At 37.1% G+C, this 22,258-nt stretch overlaps 1 protein-coding gene across 6 annotated transcripts in view; it reads right to left on the reverse strand.

Annotated features, from left to right (window-relative positions):
- The window catches only part of TANC2 (tetratricopeptide repeat, ankyrin repeat and coiled-coil containing 2), a 511,647-nt gene that overhangs the window by 194,569 nt on the left and 294,820 nt on the right, over positions 1 to 22,258 (reverse strand). For all 6 annotated transcript variants that reach the window (XM_020997389.2, XM_020997396.2, XM_020997393.2 and 3 more), the window contains 2 exons: positions 12,682 to 12,830; positions 5,206 to 5,392 (listed from right to left, as the gene is read on the reverse strand). In XM_020997389.2, the coding sequence (XP_020853048.1) occupies positions 5,206 to 5,392; positions 12,682 to 12,830 (336 nt within the window). The remainder of the gene's footprint in view (positions 1 to 5,205; positions 5,393 to 12,681; positions 12,831 to 22,258) is intronic.

Genomic DNA, 22,258 nt, shown 5'->3' on the forward strand with positions numbered 1-22,258 from the left:
TGTCTTCCATGTCTGAAATGCACTTTCTCCTCACCTCCAACATCTTAGAGTCCCTGGCTTCATTCAAAGCTTAGTTCGTGTGCCATGTCCTTTGGAAAGTCTTCTGATCCCCTAGCTGTTAGGACATTCTTCCTTCTCAAATTACTGCAGATCCAATTATCTGTTTAGATGCTGAATCCTGCCAGCAGAATTTTTCTATATGCTTATTATCTCCTCCACCAGAATGAAGGCTCATTTCAAGTAGGATGGTTTCATTCTTTGTACTTGTAGCCTCAGTATCTAGCACAGCACCAGCACATTGGAGGCATATAATCAATACTTGTTGATTGACTGAGGGCAAAGTACTATTTTTTTAGTTTTGTCTTTGAATCCTCAACACCTAAGACAAGAGACTAACACATAGTAGGTGCTTAATAAATACTAGTTGACTGATTGACGGGCTGTTTTATGTTTTGTCTTTTTATGTCTGATACCTAGTACATTGCCCAGCACATAAAAAGCCAGTCTGAAAGAATGGATTAAGAAAAGAATTTGCTTTTTGAAAGGTAGATATAGCCCAAAATAGCCATCAAGACAACCAACTGTAAACACATTTATAAACAAACCTATCACCATAAAAATGGGAAAACAAACTCCTCAATGTCCATAAGTTAATAACATATATTACTGATTTGGTATTTCAGTTTGTCCTTTATATAGTTATGATGCTAAATAACAAGTGTGGCTAACTCTTTCCAGAATTCCTCAATGTTTTGTGCTACAGAGCTTCTAGCAACAGGTAACGTTTTCATACTTTTTGGCTAGAAAACAGAATCCTGTATATTAACTCTGCCCTATTTCCATCCTCATACTCTACAAAAAATGCCAGTCACACTTCAATGCTCCCTGCCAGCACAGACATGCAGAGAGAGGCCTAAATCAGCAAGTTTCTTCACAAGCAGACCAAGGACATTTGTTTATAAATTCTTTCATAAAGACTTGTATGTAGGGGCAGCTAGGTGGCACAGTGGATAGAGCACAGGCTCTGAAGTCTGGAGGACCTGAGTTCAAATACGGCCTCAGGCCAAACACTTGACACTCACTAGCTATGTGACCCTGGGCAAGTCACTTAACCCCAACTGCCTTAAAAAAAAAGACTTATATGTAACCATTATGATAATGGAAACTGGAAACTCTGGTGGTGAAACTGTTTAATAATTTTTCTCATGATATGGAATAACTATTAACTGTTGAGACTGAAAATTCCCCCAATCCTTTTACTATCTCTACAATTAGCACTATAAGCTGTTGTTCTGAGGATGGCCCTCACAGCACTGAGCAATGCATAAATAAAAGTATAGCAAATTCAACTCTGGATTATTTCTTCTCACTGCAGAGTATTTAAACATTCTATGTTCTGCCTCATTTTCCCATGCCCACTGTCCTTGGGTAGACTTTCTCCTTTTCACATACCTTTCCTTGTCTCCCAAAGATAATCTTACAAAGCTATTGGCTTTCTCCCTTTCACTGTCTGAAATACACCAATAATGGGGCTATCAACTGGAAAGGGAGGGAATCTAGGTGGTGAAGTGGATAGAGTGTCAGGTCTGGAGTCAGGAAGATGTCTCTACCTGAGTTCAAATCTGGTCTGAGACACTTACTAGATGTGTGACCTTGGGCAAGTCACTTTAACCCTATTTGCCTCAGTTTCCTCATCTGTAAAATGAGCTAGAGAAGGGAAAGGCAAACCACTCCAGTATCACTGCCAAGAAAATCCTAAATGGGGTCACTAAGAGTCAGACACAACTGAAAAATGATTGAACAACAACAACAAACTGGAAAGGAGTTTATTTTTCCAGTATGTTTCAAATCTTACTGCAGTGTTATTTAAATGGAATGTAAGCTCCTTGAGGTTAGAGACTACTTTTCATTTTGTCTCTGAATCCCATACACCTAGCATAAATCTCTGAACACACAAGATACTTAACATATGCTTGCTGAACTGAATTGAAAATGGCTTGTACTTGAACACAGGAGAAGAAAAAGATGAAAATACTAGAGGGGCTGCTATTTTGCTCAGCTTCTTCTCCTCTGTGTACTGCAAATATATGTGGGTATTTTAGTGAAATAAGATTGTCTCCCTGACTAATACATTTTTACCCAGCAGTGTAAGATAAAGAACTCAAGAAGAGCCATTTGGAGGATAGACATCAAAAGGACATTCATATTTACCAGTTCCTTCCTCCTCACGCACACCTTCCTCAAAATAAGGCTGAATTGCTTCTTATATTCATGTCTCTGCATGTTATCTGATCTGTGCCTCAGACTCTAATGCTACTGTGGCAAATAGGAAAACTGGAAGAAGTTATCTCTAGTTCACATAATGTGTGCTAATGTGTCTCTCAATTAGAACACAGAATTGACTACAAAAACAATAACACTATCGTGTACATGAAGAAACATCAACATTTTCTAAATTGTCCCTTGAAACAATTATGCAATACACTACTACCTAAAAGGATATTAAAAAAATCACAACACACTGTTTTTGCTTAAATCCAACTTGAGGCTGCTGATCTTCATTTCTGGATATGCACAGTGTATATAGATATTTCTAGATAGCACAGTGTAGTGCTCTTTATAGAAGCACCCCCAGTTTAAACTCACAGGTCAAACATGGAAGATGGCTACCTCAGGTTCAAGATACTCTTTGGGTCTGATTCCTAAACTTAGAGCTCTTGAGCCTCCAGAGATGTCTACTCCTTAGCAGTCAGCCAGAAGATACATTTGGCTCAAAGTAAAGGCATTTACTGAAATGGCATAGATTAAAAAAACCCAAAACTAATTCTATTAAATTATAGATGGGTTGTGATATTACATCTCATAGTTACATCTCTCTCCCATAAGATGGAGAACACTCTCCTACAAATACAATCGGTCAGTGGAAAGGCTGACCAAGATCTCACAAATGGGGAAGCATACAAAGAAGGAACACATGGGGCCAAAGCAATTTATATCTCCAGCACTGCCAACCTTAGTCTTGTAATCTCTTCTGCCATACTATGGATCTGATATTGTGTACTAATGACTTTCCTTCCAGCAGATAGAGAACACCGAGGTTATTCAAGTGGCCAAAGGACCCACTTAGTTAGCTCTGCATTCAGCAGTAGGTACAAAAATTGAAGAGACTGTTCTCTTAACTGACATGTCTACTAAACCAGAATAGAGATGGATAAAAAGAGTATTTGTAAAAATCTCCCCCTGCATGAAGAAAAAAAAAATAAAATCTAGAGGCTGACAAAATAACTAATGAGCTAAAAATACATTATCTGGCTTTACATTATAATTCTTTTTCCAAACTGTCTCTTTATAAGTATTGTTGTTGTTGTTTGATCATTCAGTCATGTCTAACTCTACATGACCCCATTGTCATTGTCCTTGGGGTCTTCTTGGCAAAAATACTGGAATAGTTTGCCATTTCCTTCTTCAGTGTGCCCCTATTTTACAGATGAGGAACTGAGGCAACTAGAGGTTAAATGACTTGCCTAGGGTGACATAGCTAGTAAGTGTCCAAGGCTAGATTTGAACTCAGATATTCTTGACTCCAGGTCTGGTATTCTATCCACTGTACCACCTAGCTTCCCTTTTATAACTAAAGATATACAGTAATGCATATAAATGATGGTTATGAAGACTCTAAAAGCAAGGGTTCTTGACCAAGGGTCTGTAAACTTTTTAATATTTTGAAAAATGTGTTCAAATATATTTGCTTTTCTTTATAATTCCATATATTTTATTTTATGCATTTAAAAACATTATTCTGATAAGGAGTCCATCAATTTCACCAAACTGCCAAAGGGAACCACTTCACACACACAAAAAAGGTTAAGAACTTCTGCTCTAAAAAATAAAAGAGATTATTACACTCTAGAGCTGTTTATGATTAAATATTCAAAAGAGTCCACTGGAAACAACAAACTACATCAACTGTCATCAGCCCCTTCTTTCATCAGAGTGTTCCTTTGTTTTTCAGTTTCAAACTGCTAATAATAGAGCTAAAGGCAACTGGATAATGCTTCTAAGTCCCAGGAGGAAATTTTAACCTTATGTAAGGCATCTGAAAATTCACACAAGAAAGCTGAAACTGACAAATTTCAATTCTTGGGGACTTTCCAAGTTCTAGATACCAACTGAAGAATTTAAAGCTTCTCATTTTTCATGGGACAAAATCAAATTCTCCCTTAGGCATGGATGAGATTGGGGTACCTCTTCTTCTGTCTTTTACCTCACTCAAAAAACCTACAAGTGAGGTGGTACTAGCTTAAAGTTTCTGAAAATTAAGGAATACTTTCACATCATAGTGGAAGGTTTTTTATCTTGGGCTAACTATCTGAAGCTACTGGGACACCTAGATGACCCAACAGATAGTGTCAAGCCTGGAGTCAGGAAGGCTCATCTTCCTGAGTTCAAATCCAGCCTCAGACACTTACTAGCTGTGTGACCCTGGGCAAGCCACTTTGGCCTGTTTGCCTCAACTTCCTCATCTGTAAAATGAACTGGAGAAGGAAATGGCAAACCACTCCAATTCTTTGTCAAGAAAACCCCAAATAGGGTCACTGAGTCAGACATGACTGAACTGAAGCTAATACTGCCAATCAGAAATAACAAAAAATGGTGGCAGTATGAAGTGGTTTCTGAAATACATGAAAAGGGTTGATCTTCAAAGCAAATGAAACCCAGGATACCTCAAGACAATGTAACTGGCTAGGTGACCATGTACTTACTTTCCTCCTTTTGGCAAATCTCTCTATCAATGAGGACTGATTTCTCACTAAAAGACCTCTGAAGGTGGGAGTGAAAAATGAACTAACTGCCTAAACAGAATGTTTAGAATAATTTGCTAAATCATTCCTCATATAATAATTTTACAGTAGTGGGAAGAACAGGAGAGAGATATTGGTCACCTCTATTTCTCTCTCAAACTTTCATTAAAGCTCATGACAAACACATCCCTATTCCCACTTTACTCCTTACTGTGGTAATAAGATACACAAGTCAAAGATGGGAAAACATACTTTTTTTTTCCTGGATACACACACACACACACACACACACGCACTTCAAAAAATCTCAAAGCAGAATAGAAAACACCTTTTCAAATCAAAAGGTCATGGAGTTTCATTAAAAGAATGGGAAAAAAAGTTATTAGTACAAATCAGGACTCACCAATGATACCACTATCTCTGCTTTCAAGTGTGGAAGTTGGACTGGTGACAGCCCCATAGTTGCAATCCTTGGCTATTGCATTGGTATTGACTGGTGGAAGGGTAGAACAAGGGCTGCTGGCTGGTGGAGAGGCAGTGCTGCTAGTCAGGGTGGAACAAGGACTTATTCGTTGAGTGACTGCTGAGGTCTGAAAGATGGAAAGCAAGAATACATTACTTGCAATGATCAACAGTTGTAGAAATGACTACTATCAATATGGCTGTAAAACTGCATGGTAGAACACATTTTTGGAACAGCAAAGACGATCAGAAGAAAAAGAAATACCCGACAATGTACAACCTCTCTGTCTTAGACAAATGCAGAGCTAGTCAGAGCTTGGTTAGTTTGAATTTCTTTTCACCTCCAGGCATGTAAGCTTCCAAGTCTTGCATTCAACATGAAATTCAGTGAATTTAAAACAAGAAGGGACTGTGGGAGAAAAACAGGCACAGCAGGCTAAATTCTCTCTGGAAAGTTAGCTCAATACATCTGGTATCTGATACAGGATCAAAACCCAGCTATAACTTAGTTTTGAGAGTTGCCTGAGGGCCAGAGATTAAGTGACTGTCCACCATCATAAAAAAAGAAGCATCTGAATCCACATCTTCCTGAAATCAGGTATAGAATTCTATTCCCCAAGCCATGTCATCTTTCAGTAAAGTTCTTAGTTCAATTAGCATCAAGTTAGGATAAAGTCAGTGTCATCCTTAACAACAAAGGCTGCAATTTATTATTTTACTCCAGCAAACACTACAGAAATGTCAATGACTAGGTAATTGCATGATCTCACCTTCATTGCAATGTTAATGGCATGACTCAAATGGAATTGTGATGATCTCATCAATCTGGGTGTTCCCTGGGGGTGGGGGTGGGGTGGAGATTTGATTCCCAGCTCTACCCCCTCAATCTCCCCTCAGGTGATATAGTCATGGGATGCACTCACTGATAAAGAAGGTTAGATGCATCAACATGATGTTAACACCTACTTTCCTATTACAAACTATAAACAGTTTTCTGATTGATTTAGAAAGGAGCGACATCATTGGTAGGAAGAAGAAGGAAAAAAAAGGCCCTTACAGGGCTTTAAAAACTAAGCCCTAAAGAGGAGTTTGAGGTTCAAGAGTTGGGCAGTTTGCTACCTATGGCAAGGACTGCTGGGAGGGCCAGGAGGGGAACAATGGAGGAGGGGATTTCAAACTTTACTTCCCAGCCCCCATGGTCCCTAGCAGCAGAGCTACAGGGCCCAGAAGTACACACCCCATCCAGCTCCCTGGGGAGTGGTACAAAGGTGCCAACTTTGTATACCTACAAAGACAAGATTATAACCTATGTCTGCACATCCTATATGATTCTTATTGATATCTTTCCATAAGTTCATCACAAAGGCCCACTCAATATGTTATAAGCCTTCCTCACCTTTTCTTGACATCATAAGGGTATCAAGGGAGCACACAGATTGTCCACCTGTCCAGTTAGTTATCCTTTGCTCCAACCATGTGATCAGGTCATCTCTTTCTCACACATTTTCCTGATGACATTCTTAACTCCTCCTTTTCAAAGTTCCTTTACTTCTTATGTTGCAGTCTGCTCACACCCACCATTACTGCTCTACTGCCCTCCAAGTAATTACTATTATGTCATGGCTTTAGTACACAAAAGGAATCCTAGAGAAAACATGGGATCTCTACTTTCAGCCATTCGAAAATTTCACAATGATTAAAAGTTTTCTTCTTGATGTTTCTTTTACATAAGGAAAATCTGAAGATATGTCTACACGTCAAAGAGAGGATATATAAATTTCCTCATCCAAAGAAAATGTTTCTCTAATACACAAGTACTCCTACACATTCCACAAAGCTCACTCAAATTCTGCTTCCTCCATGAAGTTTTGCTTGATGCCTTCCAGTGAGAAATGATGTTTTTCCTTGCTTGGAACTTATACCATATTTTGTATGCATTTCAGTTCTGAACTTAATAATATTCAATTATCCTCCTACTAGACCACAAGCTCCATGAAAATGTCTCCTCTTTCAATCTCCTTCAACACCCTGCACAATGCTTAGCAATAAATACTTAAGAAATTATTATTATTTTTAATAAAGTAATGAATGTTGAGAAGTGACTTCACTAAAAATGAAAAATTACTTGTTAATAGTGGGCAGACAGCTCAGTGTATAGAGTGTTGGGCTTGGGGTCAGGAAGACAGTTCAAATCCAGCTTTAGACATTTACCATGTGACACTGGGAAAGTTACTTAATTTCTATTTGCCTTAGTTTCTTTGATTGTAAAAGGATAACAACATCACCTACTTTTCAGGGTTGTTGTGAGGATCAAATTAAATAATATTTTTAAAGAGCATAACATTGGCACATAGTAGGTGCTATGTAAACGCTATTATTATTATCTTATACCTGATGCTACCAGTTTTAAAGAGAACCAGGATGCAAAGAGGAAACCATGATAGAAGATAATTGGGACTTAATAAGTGCTATTTAAATGCTTAAGAAGAACAACTGAGGCAGTTTCCTCACCTGGGAGTTTCCCATGCCAATGAAATTACAGTTCTAGTCCCTGCCCCTGTCCCTGCCCCTAAGTGGAGTTCATTAGGCATCTTATTGGCCATTGCTGAAGAAGATAATGAGATTAATTGCTCTTAACTGATGTGGTACATTTCTTTCTAGTTAGCAGGCTTTTCCCAAAATTCCTTGTATTCTAATGCTGTTAACTTTTTTGTTGGAGAAGGGTAGTTTATTTAATAGAAGGTGATCGGATGTTTGAAGGCTATATCAGTGCATAAGTTACAGCAAGTTATTTAAGCAAATGAGAAAGGACTGCTTCGAAAGTATTCAGTATGAAGTCCAACCTAACTATGTTTGATAAGCCTTATCAACAGTTTAACTAAAGAGAGATGCATTTTTTGGGCAATTCATGAAGAATGTATGAGGAATTCCAATTTGCATTGGTAGAAGAAGTACCCACATCAATGAAATCAAAGATCCTTCAAACAGTATTGAAGCAAAATTATGGCAAAAGTCAACATCAATAACAAAACATGCTAATTTTATTCCCACTTAGATTTTAACTACAGATAAGTGTGGTTCCTCTTATAAAATCTCATCATTTGCCAAGTAGCTGCAGCTTGAATCTTTTATTTTAAGAAAACAACTGCCTAATGTTCTTTGTTGGGAATATTTAATATCAACAGTAAAGTTTTTTTTTTTGGTATGCATTTTGTAAGGTCTCAAGAGGTCTTCAAGCAAAAGCTGGATGGCTACTTGATGTCATGTCAAGGGAATTCTTGATGGACCTAAATTGCCTCTGAGTTCCCTTTAAACTCTGGGATTCTGTGATCTGTAATTGACGTCCTCAGGATTCAGCAACTTGAATGATTTTCTTTAATCTCTTTAATATAATTAGGGAAAATTACTTAACTTCATGATAAACACCTTTAATCCAAGTTCTTTTCTCCAAAGCTATCTGATTTCTCACTGATGTTATTAAGCAGAGGTTTCAATCAGTTACATTTTGTAAAATGATGTTTGTCTGGAGTAAATAATAAAGGGGAAAACAGTAACAAACAACTCTCTTCATGTTTATATAGTTAGCTATTTCTATATTGATCTCTTATCAAAAAGTTATTCATCATTTGGATGAGGAGAGTGCCTTTATAAACAGTTACTAACATTCTTAAACAAGTTATTTCTTTGGTCTGTTCCTCGAAGAAGGGATTCCCCACTACATTAGTAGTAGGGATGCTGGAGCAGCTGGGTCGTGCAGTGGATAGAGTGTTGGGCCTGAAGTTTGAAAGACTCCTCTTCCTGAGTTCAAATCCAGCCTCAGATGCTTCCTAGCTATGTGACCCTGGGCAAGTCACTTAGCCCTGCTTCCCTCAATTTTCTCATCTATAAAAAGAGCTAGAGAAGGAAAATGGCAAATTACTCCAGTATCTTTGCCAAGAAACCCCCAAATGGGATCATCTCAGACAAGACAGAAATGATTCAATGTTAGGGTGATTTCTGCCTGAAACAGTAGACACTCCAAGAGAGGGCTACACACTGTTGGCATAAACTAATCACAGAAAATGTTCATACTACTTCCACCATTAATTAATTCCAATATAATACTATACCACAGACTAAGGACTAGGGGGAAGAGGCAGGGTGGGACTTGAATGTTCAATGCTTTTAAGAACATATGAATGAATGAATGAATGAAAAAGCAATGACTAAGTACTACGCGCCAGAATACACAAAAACAAAGCCTGAAAGAAATAGGACCTATATCCATCAAAAAAGGCTTCTGCTACCCTAAGGAGACACAGATAAATCACAAAGTCTAAGAAAAGCAACATCATTTTGGATTTACTTAGTGCCTTGAATCTGAGCATAAAACACTGATTTTATGCTAAAGGTAAACTCCAGACCTCTGATGGAATCAAAAATGCGATTGCCAAGCTAGCTATTCTTTAGTATTTCTTCTTCAAATTCCCAAATTGAAACCTTTCAGTGTGTTTTTACAAGTAGACTATTTTAGGCAAAGAAGAATGGTCTTTTGCATCTGATCAAAATTTTCTACTAAGTACTGAGTCATTTTCTAATATCCTTAGATATCATTCAGAAGAAATAAAATGAAATACTCATTTGATCTCTTGCAAAAATTATTTGAACATTCAAATCCAGCCTCAGACACTTACTAGCTGTGAGACCCTGGATAAACCACTTACCCTTGCTTGTCTCCTTCACAAACTCCCTCACCCCAGAAGTTAAAAAAAAATGACTCCCACTGTCTTTTACCTGTGCTTGCTACTGTCTATATCCTATAGAGTATAATGTATCGTGGACTTGGAGCCAAAAGATGTGTGTTCAAGTCCTTCCTCTGACACCTACCGGCCACATTAAAACTTGGATGGAAGTCATTTTACTTGACTGATCCTCAGTTTCCTCATTTTAAAAACAAGAATAATAATAATATACTACTTACCTAAGAATTATTATAAACTGCTATTATTATACTAATGTTCTAAAAGGACTTCTCTGTTTGTCTTCTCTCTTTAGTTCAACAAAAAAGACCTATAAGTGAATAAAGGACCTCCTCAATCATATTTCTGTCCTAGAAATTATATTAATTAATGTTATACTTCTTTTTGATTCCAATCTAATTCCAGTGTATATTCCAATTTAAATAGATAGGCATTTCACATTATTATTGTTAATAATAATAATATTAATTCCTTTTTCAAAGAATCTTAAAATACATTATCTCATGTGATCCTCATTACAATATAATCCCTATTTCAAGAGAAAATTAAATTTTGAAGAAATTGTGATTTACTCAAGGTCATATGGCAAGCGGTAAGTGACAAAATCAACACCAGAACCCAGGTCCAGTCCTTTTTTCTGCTATAACACGAATGAATTCAAGGAAATCAATGTACTATATTTCAGTATTAATGATACTACACTGTGATTCAATGAATACAGAAATAGGGTTCAAACCATAGCTTTTTGATTTTTATTTCCCCCAAAACTGAGATATGAAGGATCTCAAAGTAATTGACAGGTTTTTTTGGGGGGGGGGTAAGGCAATTGGGGTGAAGTGACTTGCCTAGGGTCACATAGCTAGTGTCAAGTGTCCGATACCAGATTTGAACTCAGGTCCTCCTGACTCCAGGGCCAGTGCTCTATCCACTCCACCACCTAGCTGCCCCTGAGGGTTTTCTTTAGTAATTCATACACACGAAGTTCTACTAACACCTTCCCTTTGGACTACTCACACAGCCTTCATCACTTCTCATTTGGACTACTGAAATGACCTCCTAACTACTTTCCCTTGTTCTTCCCATTCCAATCCATCCTCCACATAGTTGCTAAACTGATTTTCCTTAAACTCAGTCATGTAATTCCTATGCTTAATAAACTCCAGTAGCTCCCTATTGCCTATAGGATTATATAGAAAATCTGTTAACCCTCTCACAGTCTGGCCCTAACTTACCTTCCCAGCTTCATCATACATTGTCCCCTCCTTCCATACTCCACGGTCTGGCCAAACTGACCTTCTCTTTGTTCCTCACAGCAATCTTTCTACCTCCATGCCTTTGCATGATCTGTCCTCAATTACTGGAATGAACTCACTGCCACCAGTGAATCTACTTCCTCCAACACTCCACTGAAACAGCACAGTCCACATGAAGCCTTTCTTGATCCCCTCCAAGTTGCAAGTGCCCTCACTCCTAAACTACCTAGTGTTTATTCTGTTCATCCTTACGTATGTGTGTGTGTATATATATACATATATATGTATGTATATATGTATACATATATGTATATATATATATGTATATATGTATATATGTTGTCTCCACCAATAAAATGTAATTTATTTGAAAGCAAGGATCATTTCATTTTTGTTTCCAAATCCCCAAACCTAGCAGAGTGACTAGCACACAGTAGGAACTACAGAAAAATTTGTTGAAAAATTTGTTGACTGACAATAATATAGGTAAACTGGAAACAATATCCTCACCACACATACCAGAACCAGAAGATACAATACCTGTTAGTTTACTTAATCATTATTATAGAAGCTACTTTCAACTTGTTGACTTGAATATCAAGAATATCTTAAATAAAAACTTGAATATCAATATCAAGAAATAAAAACTGAAATTCATTTTAATATGTTTTGTAGAGATTGCATTTTCCATTTTCTAGAACTTGGGAAATATATCATCATGATGATGGTAAAATTGTTAACAATTGCTGGCATGATTAATGTATAACTTTAACATATTCTGTTATCCTTTGCTGTTGGCCAAAATGGCAAAACAAAACAAAAGTTAGAAAATTTTCACCATTGACTCCTGCTAATAATTAACACAGATTAAAAAAAAAACTAAGGAAAATATGTAATTTTCTAACACCTTTCATCATCAGTACAACTTTTTTTAGGGGGCGGGCAACCTTTTAAAGAAGCACTACACTAGAATGCACTTGACTTATAAACTGAAACCATGTCAAAGGATGTCATAGCTGGAAGGTACTTCTGAGATCATTTAATCTGATCCCCTCGTTTTAGAGTTGAGGGAACAGAGGTCCAAATAATGTGACATATCCAAGGTCATACAAGAGGTTAGTTTAAGAAATAGGGGCTCATTATTATCTGCACTGCCTTGAATGCAGCAAAAAACTCAGTTTAGAAGGTAGTTCCAAGAAACAGGAAAGCTGTAACATAAATACTACTTAACCAAAACACAAAATTAAAAGACTTTCCCATTACCTGTCAAAACATAATACATATAAAAATTAATTCTATAAGAGAAATTATCTTCCACAGGTCTCAAAAGCCCTTTCCCCCCAGTATGGCAGCTTGATAGCATGCTACAGAGAGAAAATTGAAAGTCAAGAGCTCCCTTCATTTAATTAAAACAAAGCATCTCACCTGATTTTCATCTTGCACCTCCATGCTGTACTGGGCCCCTGGCTGCACTTCTGTGACTTTCTCTCCAAGGAGGAAGCCCAGGCGAGTCATGAGTGTATTTGCTGCCTCATCTACTGACGGAGGGGGCCCAAGTTCCTGTTCCACATCACCTAGAGTAAAAAGAATACAATAAAACAAATAAGTTTCTCACAATGGAACAGGAATGGTTCTACTCCTTTCACTGGGTTGTTTCAGTGACTTACCCACTTTTCACATCCTGATTTCAATTATCACACTTTTCTGTCTAGAAACAGATTTTCACAGTGTGACAATGTGAAAACTAACTCTAATTTGATCATATTCTTGAATTATCTACTTTAAACCTTAATAAATTTAGGGGGGAGGGCTATTCTTGAAAACAACTTGAAAGAAAAAAAATCATCTCGTCAGAGAGTTACATCATAATGCAGTCCTAGTCTTGGGTTCTGCCAATACTGCATACATCACAACATTTCAAAGTTGGAAGGGAATTCAGTTAAATATATGCCTGGAAAAGATTGTGCTATACACCATATCTGGAAAGTGGTCATCCAGGCTTTGCTTGAAGACTTCCAAGCGGGAAAGGGGAAGATTCACAACCTTCAGAGGCAGCCTATTCCACTTTTGGACAGTTCTCATTGTTATGAACTTTTCCTGACAGTAAGCCTAAATCTACCTCTTTGCAATGTCCACCCAGTGTTACCCATTCTTCTCTAAGAGATCACATAAAATATGTCTAAACCTTCTTCACATGCTAGCTAGCCCTTGATCACTTAAAGACATCTATTGTAACTACCCTAAATCTTCTCTTCTCTAGGCTAAATATCTATAATTCCCTCAACTCATCCGTAAATGGTATGAAGTCAGGGTCCTTTTCTAATTTGCCTTTGTATAATCTCCAGGTTATCAAACTGTATCATAAAATATCGTGCCCAAAGCTGAATGCAATAATTCAAATGTGGTCTCTTACAAGAGCAGAGTGAAGCAGGACTATTATCTCCTCATTTCTGGGAAGTGACACCTCTCAAGTAACAGTCAAAGATCATATTAGCTTTTTTTGGGTGGCCATATCACACTATGGATTCATATTGAGCTTACAGTCTACTAAAACTCTTCCTTCTCCATCTTATAAATGTGAAATTGGTTATTTGAAACCAAGCATATGAGTTTGATTTACTTCTATTGAATTTCATCTTATTAGATTTAGGCAAATATTCTAGCCCATTAAGAACTTTTTGGATTCTAACTCTGTTATCCAATAACGTATTCTCTGTCTATTCCAGCTCTATACCATCTACAAATGTGATAAGCAAGCCACCTATACCTTTATTCAAGTTTTAGATAAAATACATTTTAAAAAAACACAGAGCCACACACAGGGCCCTAAGTAACTATACTGGCGACCTCCTTCAAAGTTCACACGGAAGCATTAATATTTCCTCTTTATGTCTAATCATTCAACTTGTTCCAAATCTGTCTAAATTGTATTATCATTAGCCTACATCTATCCAACTCTTCCACTACAATAGGATAATCATTAAATGCTTTGTTAAAATATAGGTACTTATGTCTGTAGCATTCCCTTGATATAACAGCTTAACCCCGTCAAAAAAGGGGGAAAAAAATCCTGCCGTGACCTGTTCTTGATGAAGACACGGTGACTCTTTTGAGATGACCATCTGTTTAACCCAATGTTTGCTAACAATCTCCTTAATAATATTTTCTAGAAACTTACTAAGACTTGAATTCAGACTTACTAGTCTATAGTTTTCAAAATGAATTATCTTTCCTTTCTTTTAAAATCAAGGCAACATTTGGCCAGTTAATTAATCTGGTCAGATGACTTAACTCATGCCCTTGAGAGCTACTGGTGAGACTAGGGACTATTTTACTACCTTGTTACTTGTATTGAATAACAATCCCTACTGTCTACTTTTATCACGTCCTTCTAATCTCAAGTTCATTCATTCTCATTGACGGAGAAAAGCAAAACAAGAATTAAGTAAGAGTACTATGGGAAGCAGAGGTGAATGTGTCTATTGTCTTTGGCATGGTTGGAAGAAATGGTGGTTCCAGGGGTCCTGCAATGGGGATGGCAGAGAAGCTTAATAACCTAGAAGACATCTGGAGAAAGATTACTGTAAGGACCTAGCGGGAAGTTGTGCAGCAGGAAAAGAAGTCCCAAATCCAGCACAAAAGGGCCCAAATTTAGAAGCTCTGTTGCTCACTACCCAGTTATGAGTCACAAATCTAAGACTAACTGAGAAGGGGACCTGCACCTAGGTAGGGATGGCTTTGCAAGGTGAGGAGTGGTCACAGGACCTAGGCTCTGTACTTAACAAGAAACAAGCAGCAACTATGTGGCTCTGATCCCAGAAGTTGCGTGGGAGATGATGATGATGATGATGATGATGAGGATGATGATGATAAATTAGCATTTATACAGCTCTTACATTATTTTCCTTTACTGTGCTAAGCACTTTACCAATATTATCTCATGTTATCCTCATAGTAACTTATCAGAACAAGTTTTAGTCCAGTCTGATGACTACAGAGAAATAACCAGCTTAGGAACCACAGCCATGAGGAAGAACCTGCAATTCTGTCATTCTGAAACAGCAGAAATTTCTAGCAAGATGACAGTGGCTTAGTGCTTCAGTAGTCTACTGAACTCCACATAGGGTAAACCCACAGATATACTGTTCAGATCCAAACCTAGGTCAGGAACTTGCACAGCTTAGAACAGGAGGGTACTTTGCCCTAGATGAACCACTTTGGGAGTACTGAAAACACACAAATCTCCAAACTGAGCTGTTCCTGAGAGCTTGAAATAACACAACACTCAATACTCCAAGAAAAGAGCCACAGAAGTACATAGAGCCTGCCCCTAAGATAAAGTCCAAAGTCAGGAAGAAGATTGGAAGAATGGGAACAAAAAAAGAATCCTACCATAAAAAGCTATTGTGGTGATGTGGACACTCAATATGCAAAATCAGAAAAAGAGAATGTCTCTAAAACGTCTATAAGCAAAGCCTCAAAGAAAAACACAGCTTGGGCATGAGTTCAATTAGAATTACTGGAAGAGATGAAGCAAGAGTTAAAAAAAAAAGATTCTGAACAACCAAATGATATCTCTGAAGTAAAAAAAAAAAGTGGAGTGGGAATAAATTAAAGCAATGAAAGAAATAACTGGAAAGGGAATTAACAGCTTGGAACAAGAGGTCCAAAACCTTGCCCAAGCAACTAACTCCCTGAAAATCAGAATAGACCAAAAAGAAGATTAATGACTACATGAGTTTACAAGAAGTATTAAAACAAAGTCAAAAGACTGAAAAAAAAATAGAAAAAAAATGTAAGGTATCTCATTGCAAAAACAAATGACCTGGAAAAGAGACTGATGAGAGACAATTGAAGAATCAAGGGACTACCTGAAAGCAAAGATCCTCCCCACCTACAAAAAATAGACTAGATATTATATTTCAAGAAACTGTAAAACTACCCATATCATTTTTAAAAACCATTGGGCAAAGTGGAAATATTAAGAATTCACCAGTTACTTCGTAAAAGAAAACCCAAAATAAAATTGCCAGTTACATTAGAAACAGAATTCAGAGTTTCCAGGTCAAAGAAAAAAATACTACAAGTGGAAAGAAAGAATTCAAGTAGCAGGAGCTCCAGTCAGGATCACAGAAGATTTCACAGTCATCACCACAAAGGAGTGGAGAACGTTAAATACGATACTCCAGAAGGCAAAAGATACAGGCTTACATCCAAATAAAACTCACCTGGAAAACTTGACTATAATTCTAAAGCTGAAAAAATTGACCCATAATGAAATAGAGTACTCTCAAGAATTCATAATGAAAAGAACAGAGCTGAGTAAAAATTTCAAAATACAAACACAAGCACTGAGAGAAATATAAAAAGGTAAATGTGAGTGAGCAATCATAAGGGACTAAACAAAGATAAACTGCTTACATTCTAATATGGGGAGATGATACATGTGTCCCCTCAGAACCATATCATCAGGAGTCATAGAGGGAGTCTACTTAGACAGAGAGCATGAGAATGGTTGTTATGTCTGAATGATCTTAAAAGAAGACTGGAAAAGGAGGGAAAGAAGAATATGTGAGGGTGGTGGGCTGGAGGGAAGGGAGATGAAGTTGAATAAAGAATGCATTTCACTCAATAGGGAAACAGGAGGCACAGGAAGGAGAGGGGTGCAATAAGAGAAAGAGCAAATTAAAGAAAGGATTAGTCTTAAGGAAAACAAACTCTAAGGATTTACAAAAATATTTATAGCTGCTCTTTTTGCAGTGACAAAGAATTGGAAACTGAGGGGGCATCAACCTGGTTTACTTAAAGGGCATTTTCATCATCATTAGGGTTCTTAATATTTCTTGGTGGGCATAAGCATCTGTGTTTTTGCTGTATTGCTATGTATCTCAAGAGATGATAAGCATCTCTTATGCATCAGAAATGGAAATGTTCCTGAGAAATTCATCCAAATTATGAAAAAAATGCAATACAAATAATGTGAAACATCACCAAATTCAATGGATTTAGGAGAAAACGTATAAATTGCAGGAAAATTTATGTTGTAATATTATACATAAAGAATTTCATTATAAGTATACTTTTATGTATGTCCATTTGTACTATTATTTCTTAGTAAATCATAATGTTCTATAGATCTTTTATTTTTGGTATACCTTTTTAAAGCACGTGCTTCCCTACTTGTTAACTCACTTCCCCTTCTCCACCATGAGTAAAGGTACTTCATTATAAAAAAATACTGAGCCAAGCAAAAGAAATCAACATATGGATCCTGTGTGAGATATAGATCTGATTCTGTACTTCTACTCCATCACTTCTCTGCAAAAAGGTGGGAGGCATGCTACATTATCAGTTTTCTCATGCCATGATTAGTTCCTGCTTTTTTCAGAGTTCTGATGTCTTTCAAAGCTATTTCTCCTCACATTATTATCATGGTCATGTAAGTCGTTCATTTGGTTTGCTCATTTCAATTTGTATCAATTCATAAAAGTCTTTTCATGTTTCTCTGAATCTCTCATATTCATAATTTCTTATAGTGTGATAAAATCACATTACAATCACGTATCACATTTGCTCAGCCCTTCCCTAGTTGATGGGTACCTATTTTATTTCCAATTCTTTGATATCACCAAAAGTGCTGCTATCAGTATTCTTGTATATATTGCTCCTTTCCTTCTGTACCCAACTTCATCAGGGGTACATATCTAATCTAATACACGCAGAACTTTTTTCTAACTCTATGTTGCTATCTAGATATATGGTTTTCATTTATTTTGGCTTATATTTCTTATTCCATAGTTTGGATAACACAAGATTTAGCAGCTTATACATTAAAGGCACTGGAGAGCTTGGAATATGATATTCTGGAGATCAAGAGAGCTAGGATTACAACCAAGAATCATTCAGCATGTTTTCTCATGGAATTACTGAATTCTTTTTGTTTTATTCCAGTTTTCAGGCAATCTGTTAGGGGTAAGGGCTTCTACTTCCTATTCCAATCTATTTACTCTCCTTTCAATTTTTTTCCTCCAGAGCTCTTATTTCAAACATATATATTTTTTAAATCTCATTTTATTTCTTTCAGATACTCTTGTAGTCTTTGCAGTTAAGTCATCTTTCCCTCTCTGAGATTCTGCTAGTAGTTCTTGTGGAGGCACTCTATTCTTTTGTTTACCTCTTCGGTGTCTTTTGGTCAATAATATTTCTTCACCGAGTTTTGTATCTTCTGTCCAGCCTCAGTCTATGGTTTGGCCCTTTGTGCCTGGGTCAGTCTTTGCTGCCCACCTATCATCCAAGGTCTGAGTGCTTAAGTTTTCAGGGTCCTTTGGAGTATCTAAAGTCAGATAGTTTTAGAATCCTGTCTTTACTGGGGTTATCCCATGCACAATAGTGCTGGTTCCCATATTCGTGTCTGCAGCTCACGTGCTTCAGGTTTCTGATTCTCCTGAACCTTCTCCTTCTGAACACTCTGGGCTTCCTGTCTTCTGAGGACAGAATGCTGGCAGACTTGCTGCTTGTTTACTTTTTCTCACACTGGCTCCCCTAGCAAAGGAGTCCTGCAGGCTCCTAGATGTCATTTTGTGCAGTCCAAAGCTGGATGAAGGAATTTACTATTGCTTCTCTTTGGATTTCTTATTATTTGACCTAGTGTCCCTCTGAGATCTTTGCTGGAGATATGAGGGAGACCTAAACTGCTATACAACCTTTCGTGTGCAGTCTTAACTATTCTACCAGTACGTCTGGTACATCTCCAAGCTGCTTGCTTCTGCTATACTCTTTTCTCTAAAGTTTGCCAGTGTTGCTGAAGTGAAGCAAGAGAGGCCCACAGAGGCACTCTTATTTCATAATGAAAAGTAGATAGTCTCTACAAAAAAGATTGTGGACCCTGAAATGACTGGGGACCACAGAATAAGTGTTTCTAATTCTGATAGGAGTCCAATTTATATCCAAACAAAACAGTTAGAGAGGTAAATTGAGATAACTAAAAAATTTAAAATATGAAGTATTCTCATGTAATTAAAATATTATTAGCATATACATTTTACCTACTTAATGCAATGATTCCTCACATTATCTTTTAGAAATCTCTTCTAATTTTTTCTCACCTCCCACTTTATAAGGATCAGCTATCATAACACCTATTCTTCTTCCAGAAGGATATTCATTTTGTTGCCTACAGGATAAAGCCTAATAAAAAGGGATTTTGTACTAGTAGCAATAGTCTGATAAATTTCCGTAAGCCTTCATATATCCAGACTAAGGCATAATAAATCATTGTTTCTGTTTGGTCCTTGCTCCTCCAGGTGCTAGGGCAGTAGTACTTCATTTCCTCATTCTGTTCTGTGATGCTGAATTTTTTGCAGGATCAACATTTAAAAATTTTTGCTTTAAAAAAGTTTTTATTGATTATTATTATTATTATTTTTACATCACAGCCATTCTTGAATATAAAACACCACTGCCCCTCCCCACTAGTGAGGCTTCTTTGTAGCAAAGAAAAATACTTAAGTAAAATCAATTAATTCATAAAGTGTGATAGGAATCATTCACTATCCCAAGTTATCTTTATAAGGCCCAGGGCCTTCTCCCTTCTTTTACTATGATCTCTCACCACTACAAAGGCCAGCTTATCCTATCTCATTTAATAGCATATCCTCATACCATTTCAGGTGCTCATTGCCTCCAGGATTCTCTACAGCCTCTCCCATGGAGTAAGATGTACTTCTACGGAGCATGACACTTTTCTTTTTCTTTTTAGGCAATTGGGGTTAAGTGACTTGACCAGGGTCACACAGCTAATAAGTGTCAAGTGTTTGGTCTGAGGCCGGATTTGAACTCAGGTCCTCCTGATTTCAGGGCCGGTGCTCTACCCACTGCACCACCTAGCTGCCCCACAACCCTTCTCTGAATAAAACAGTCTACCAGTCGGTCCTTTCCCCCCACAGTCCTGCTTCCACAGGAATGTTCTTTGATAGCACTGTTTTATTCATCCTTCTAAGGGAACCATTCACCTTCATAGACCCTGCTTTTCCCCACTGTCCCCGACTCTTGTTGAGGGATTAAGGAAATTACTGTCTTTTCTCTGTTCACCTTTGGATTTGGTAGAGGGGACGAGGTGCACATCACTTGCCCCCGCTCTTCCTATTCCAGCATCTTCCCATTGTATTATTTCTCCCATAAAAGATACTGATTCAATTACAAAGAAAGTGTAGAATTTAATCCACTAAAAGTTAACTTAGCTTTTCCTCCTTCCCTTCTCATGATTCTTTAAGATTTTCTTAAAGCTTTAGTTCCTCATATCTTTTATGTCCTTTGTTCCTCTGTCCATCTGTTCTTAATTTTACTCATTCCAATTTTTTAATAATCTATGAAGAGATAAGAATTGATTTCACTTGTCTTTTTTGATAATTACACTTATTTGCTTTCCTTATGTTTCTCCAAGTAGAATGTTCTGTTCTCTCTCTCTCTCTTTTTTTTCTCCAGGAATGCCTCAAATGTTTTTCTTTTGTTAATGACCACCTTTTAAAAAAAAGATCCATGACATAATTTAAAAAGTGACTGGTCAAGCAGTACAATACCAGGCTCTTTTTCTGTCTTTCATACTCTTAAACTGATTAACCTAAGCCTCTAGAATACCTACCTAACATTAAGAATCTTTCAGCAAGCATCATTTTGACATGACTCTCTTAACTCCAAAATATAATATAGCTCCCAAATTTCTCTAAAATCAAATTAAAGGGGCAGCTAGGTGGCACAGTGACACAGAACATCTCTCCTGGAGTCAGGAGAACCTGAGTTCAAATTCAGCCTTATACTTCTTAGCTGTGTCACTTAACCACAATTACCTCAAAAAAAAATCACACCAAATCAAATTAAAACTGTTAACCAAAATTCAGGGACCAAAGCCAACTAGCCCTTCCCTATTTAACTTATTTTATTTTCTGATATGCTTTCCTCCCTAGCCAGTAAGCCTGTTCTTCATACCTTCTTTGCAACACCTATGATCAGCTTCAAACATCCGTATTAATCATTTCCCCTGCTGGAAATCCCTGATCTAATTATTTTAGTGAAATCATTTCTCTACATGCTCCTTTTAATTATAACCTGCTCTGTGAAACCTTCACAGATTAACTCCTTTTTTTCCCCCCGGAACTGTAGGAACTCCTATATCACTCGTGAATATCTTTAAATAATTAAGTGTAAGTTTCTTTGTTTTCAATACGTTCATTTATTTTTGTCCAGACTTTGTTAATGTAGAGAGCTCTTGGTGTAGAAACTCCTAAAGATCTAGATAAATAACTTAGCTGTACATCATAGTTTTATTAAGTTGCTTGGGGGCACTGGAAGGTTATGACTTCTCTATGGTCACTTAGCTAGCATGTCAGAGGCAAGCCTTCCAACAAATGACATCATTGATAAGATAGAGGTTCCCAAAGTGGATGATACCACCCATTGTTGGGCACTGGAATGATCCAGGGGAGCGGTAACAGCCTTGGGTGCGATGGGGGGGGGAGGTGCTGAATAAAAATAAGGGGGCAGTGGAAGCATTAGGAAAGAAGAGAAGAAAATTTAAAACTGCTCGTACATATTTTATCTGTAGCATAACAGAGTTAAAGTCATAGTGATTACATTACTTTCCAAATAAACACACGAAAGGCAACTTATAACCTATCAACAATCAAGTCTGCTAACAGGTCTTAACAAGCAAGTACTGTCAGGAAGCCTAGCATGCATTGGCAGGAATATCTGCCTGTAATGATGTGTTTACAACACAATACTATATGGTTACACTACACAATGTTGTGTCATTTTCAATTTAAATGCAGGAAAATACCACAAATTTACAATATATTACAATAAATTATTAAATTTAAGATACGTCATTTAAAAATTTTATATTTTTTTGAAATGATGCAAATTTAAAAAAAACATTAAAAGGTTAGAGAAAGTAGGTTTCCAGGGGGAGTGCTTAGTGAAAAAAAATATTTTGAAAAGGGGGCAG

The sequence above is a fragment of the Phascolarctos cinereus genome, unplaced genomic scaffold (genome assembly GCF_003287225.1).
Source record: "Phascolarctos cinereus isolate Bilbo 61053 unplaced genomic scaffold, phaCin_HiC Scaffold_5;HRSCAF=322, whole genome shotgun sequence".
Classification (NCBI taxonomy): Eukaryota; Metazoa; Chordata; class Mammalia; order Diprotodontia; family Phascolarctidae; genus Phascolarctos; species Phascolarctos cinereus.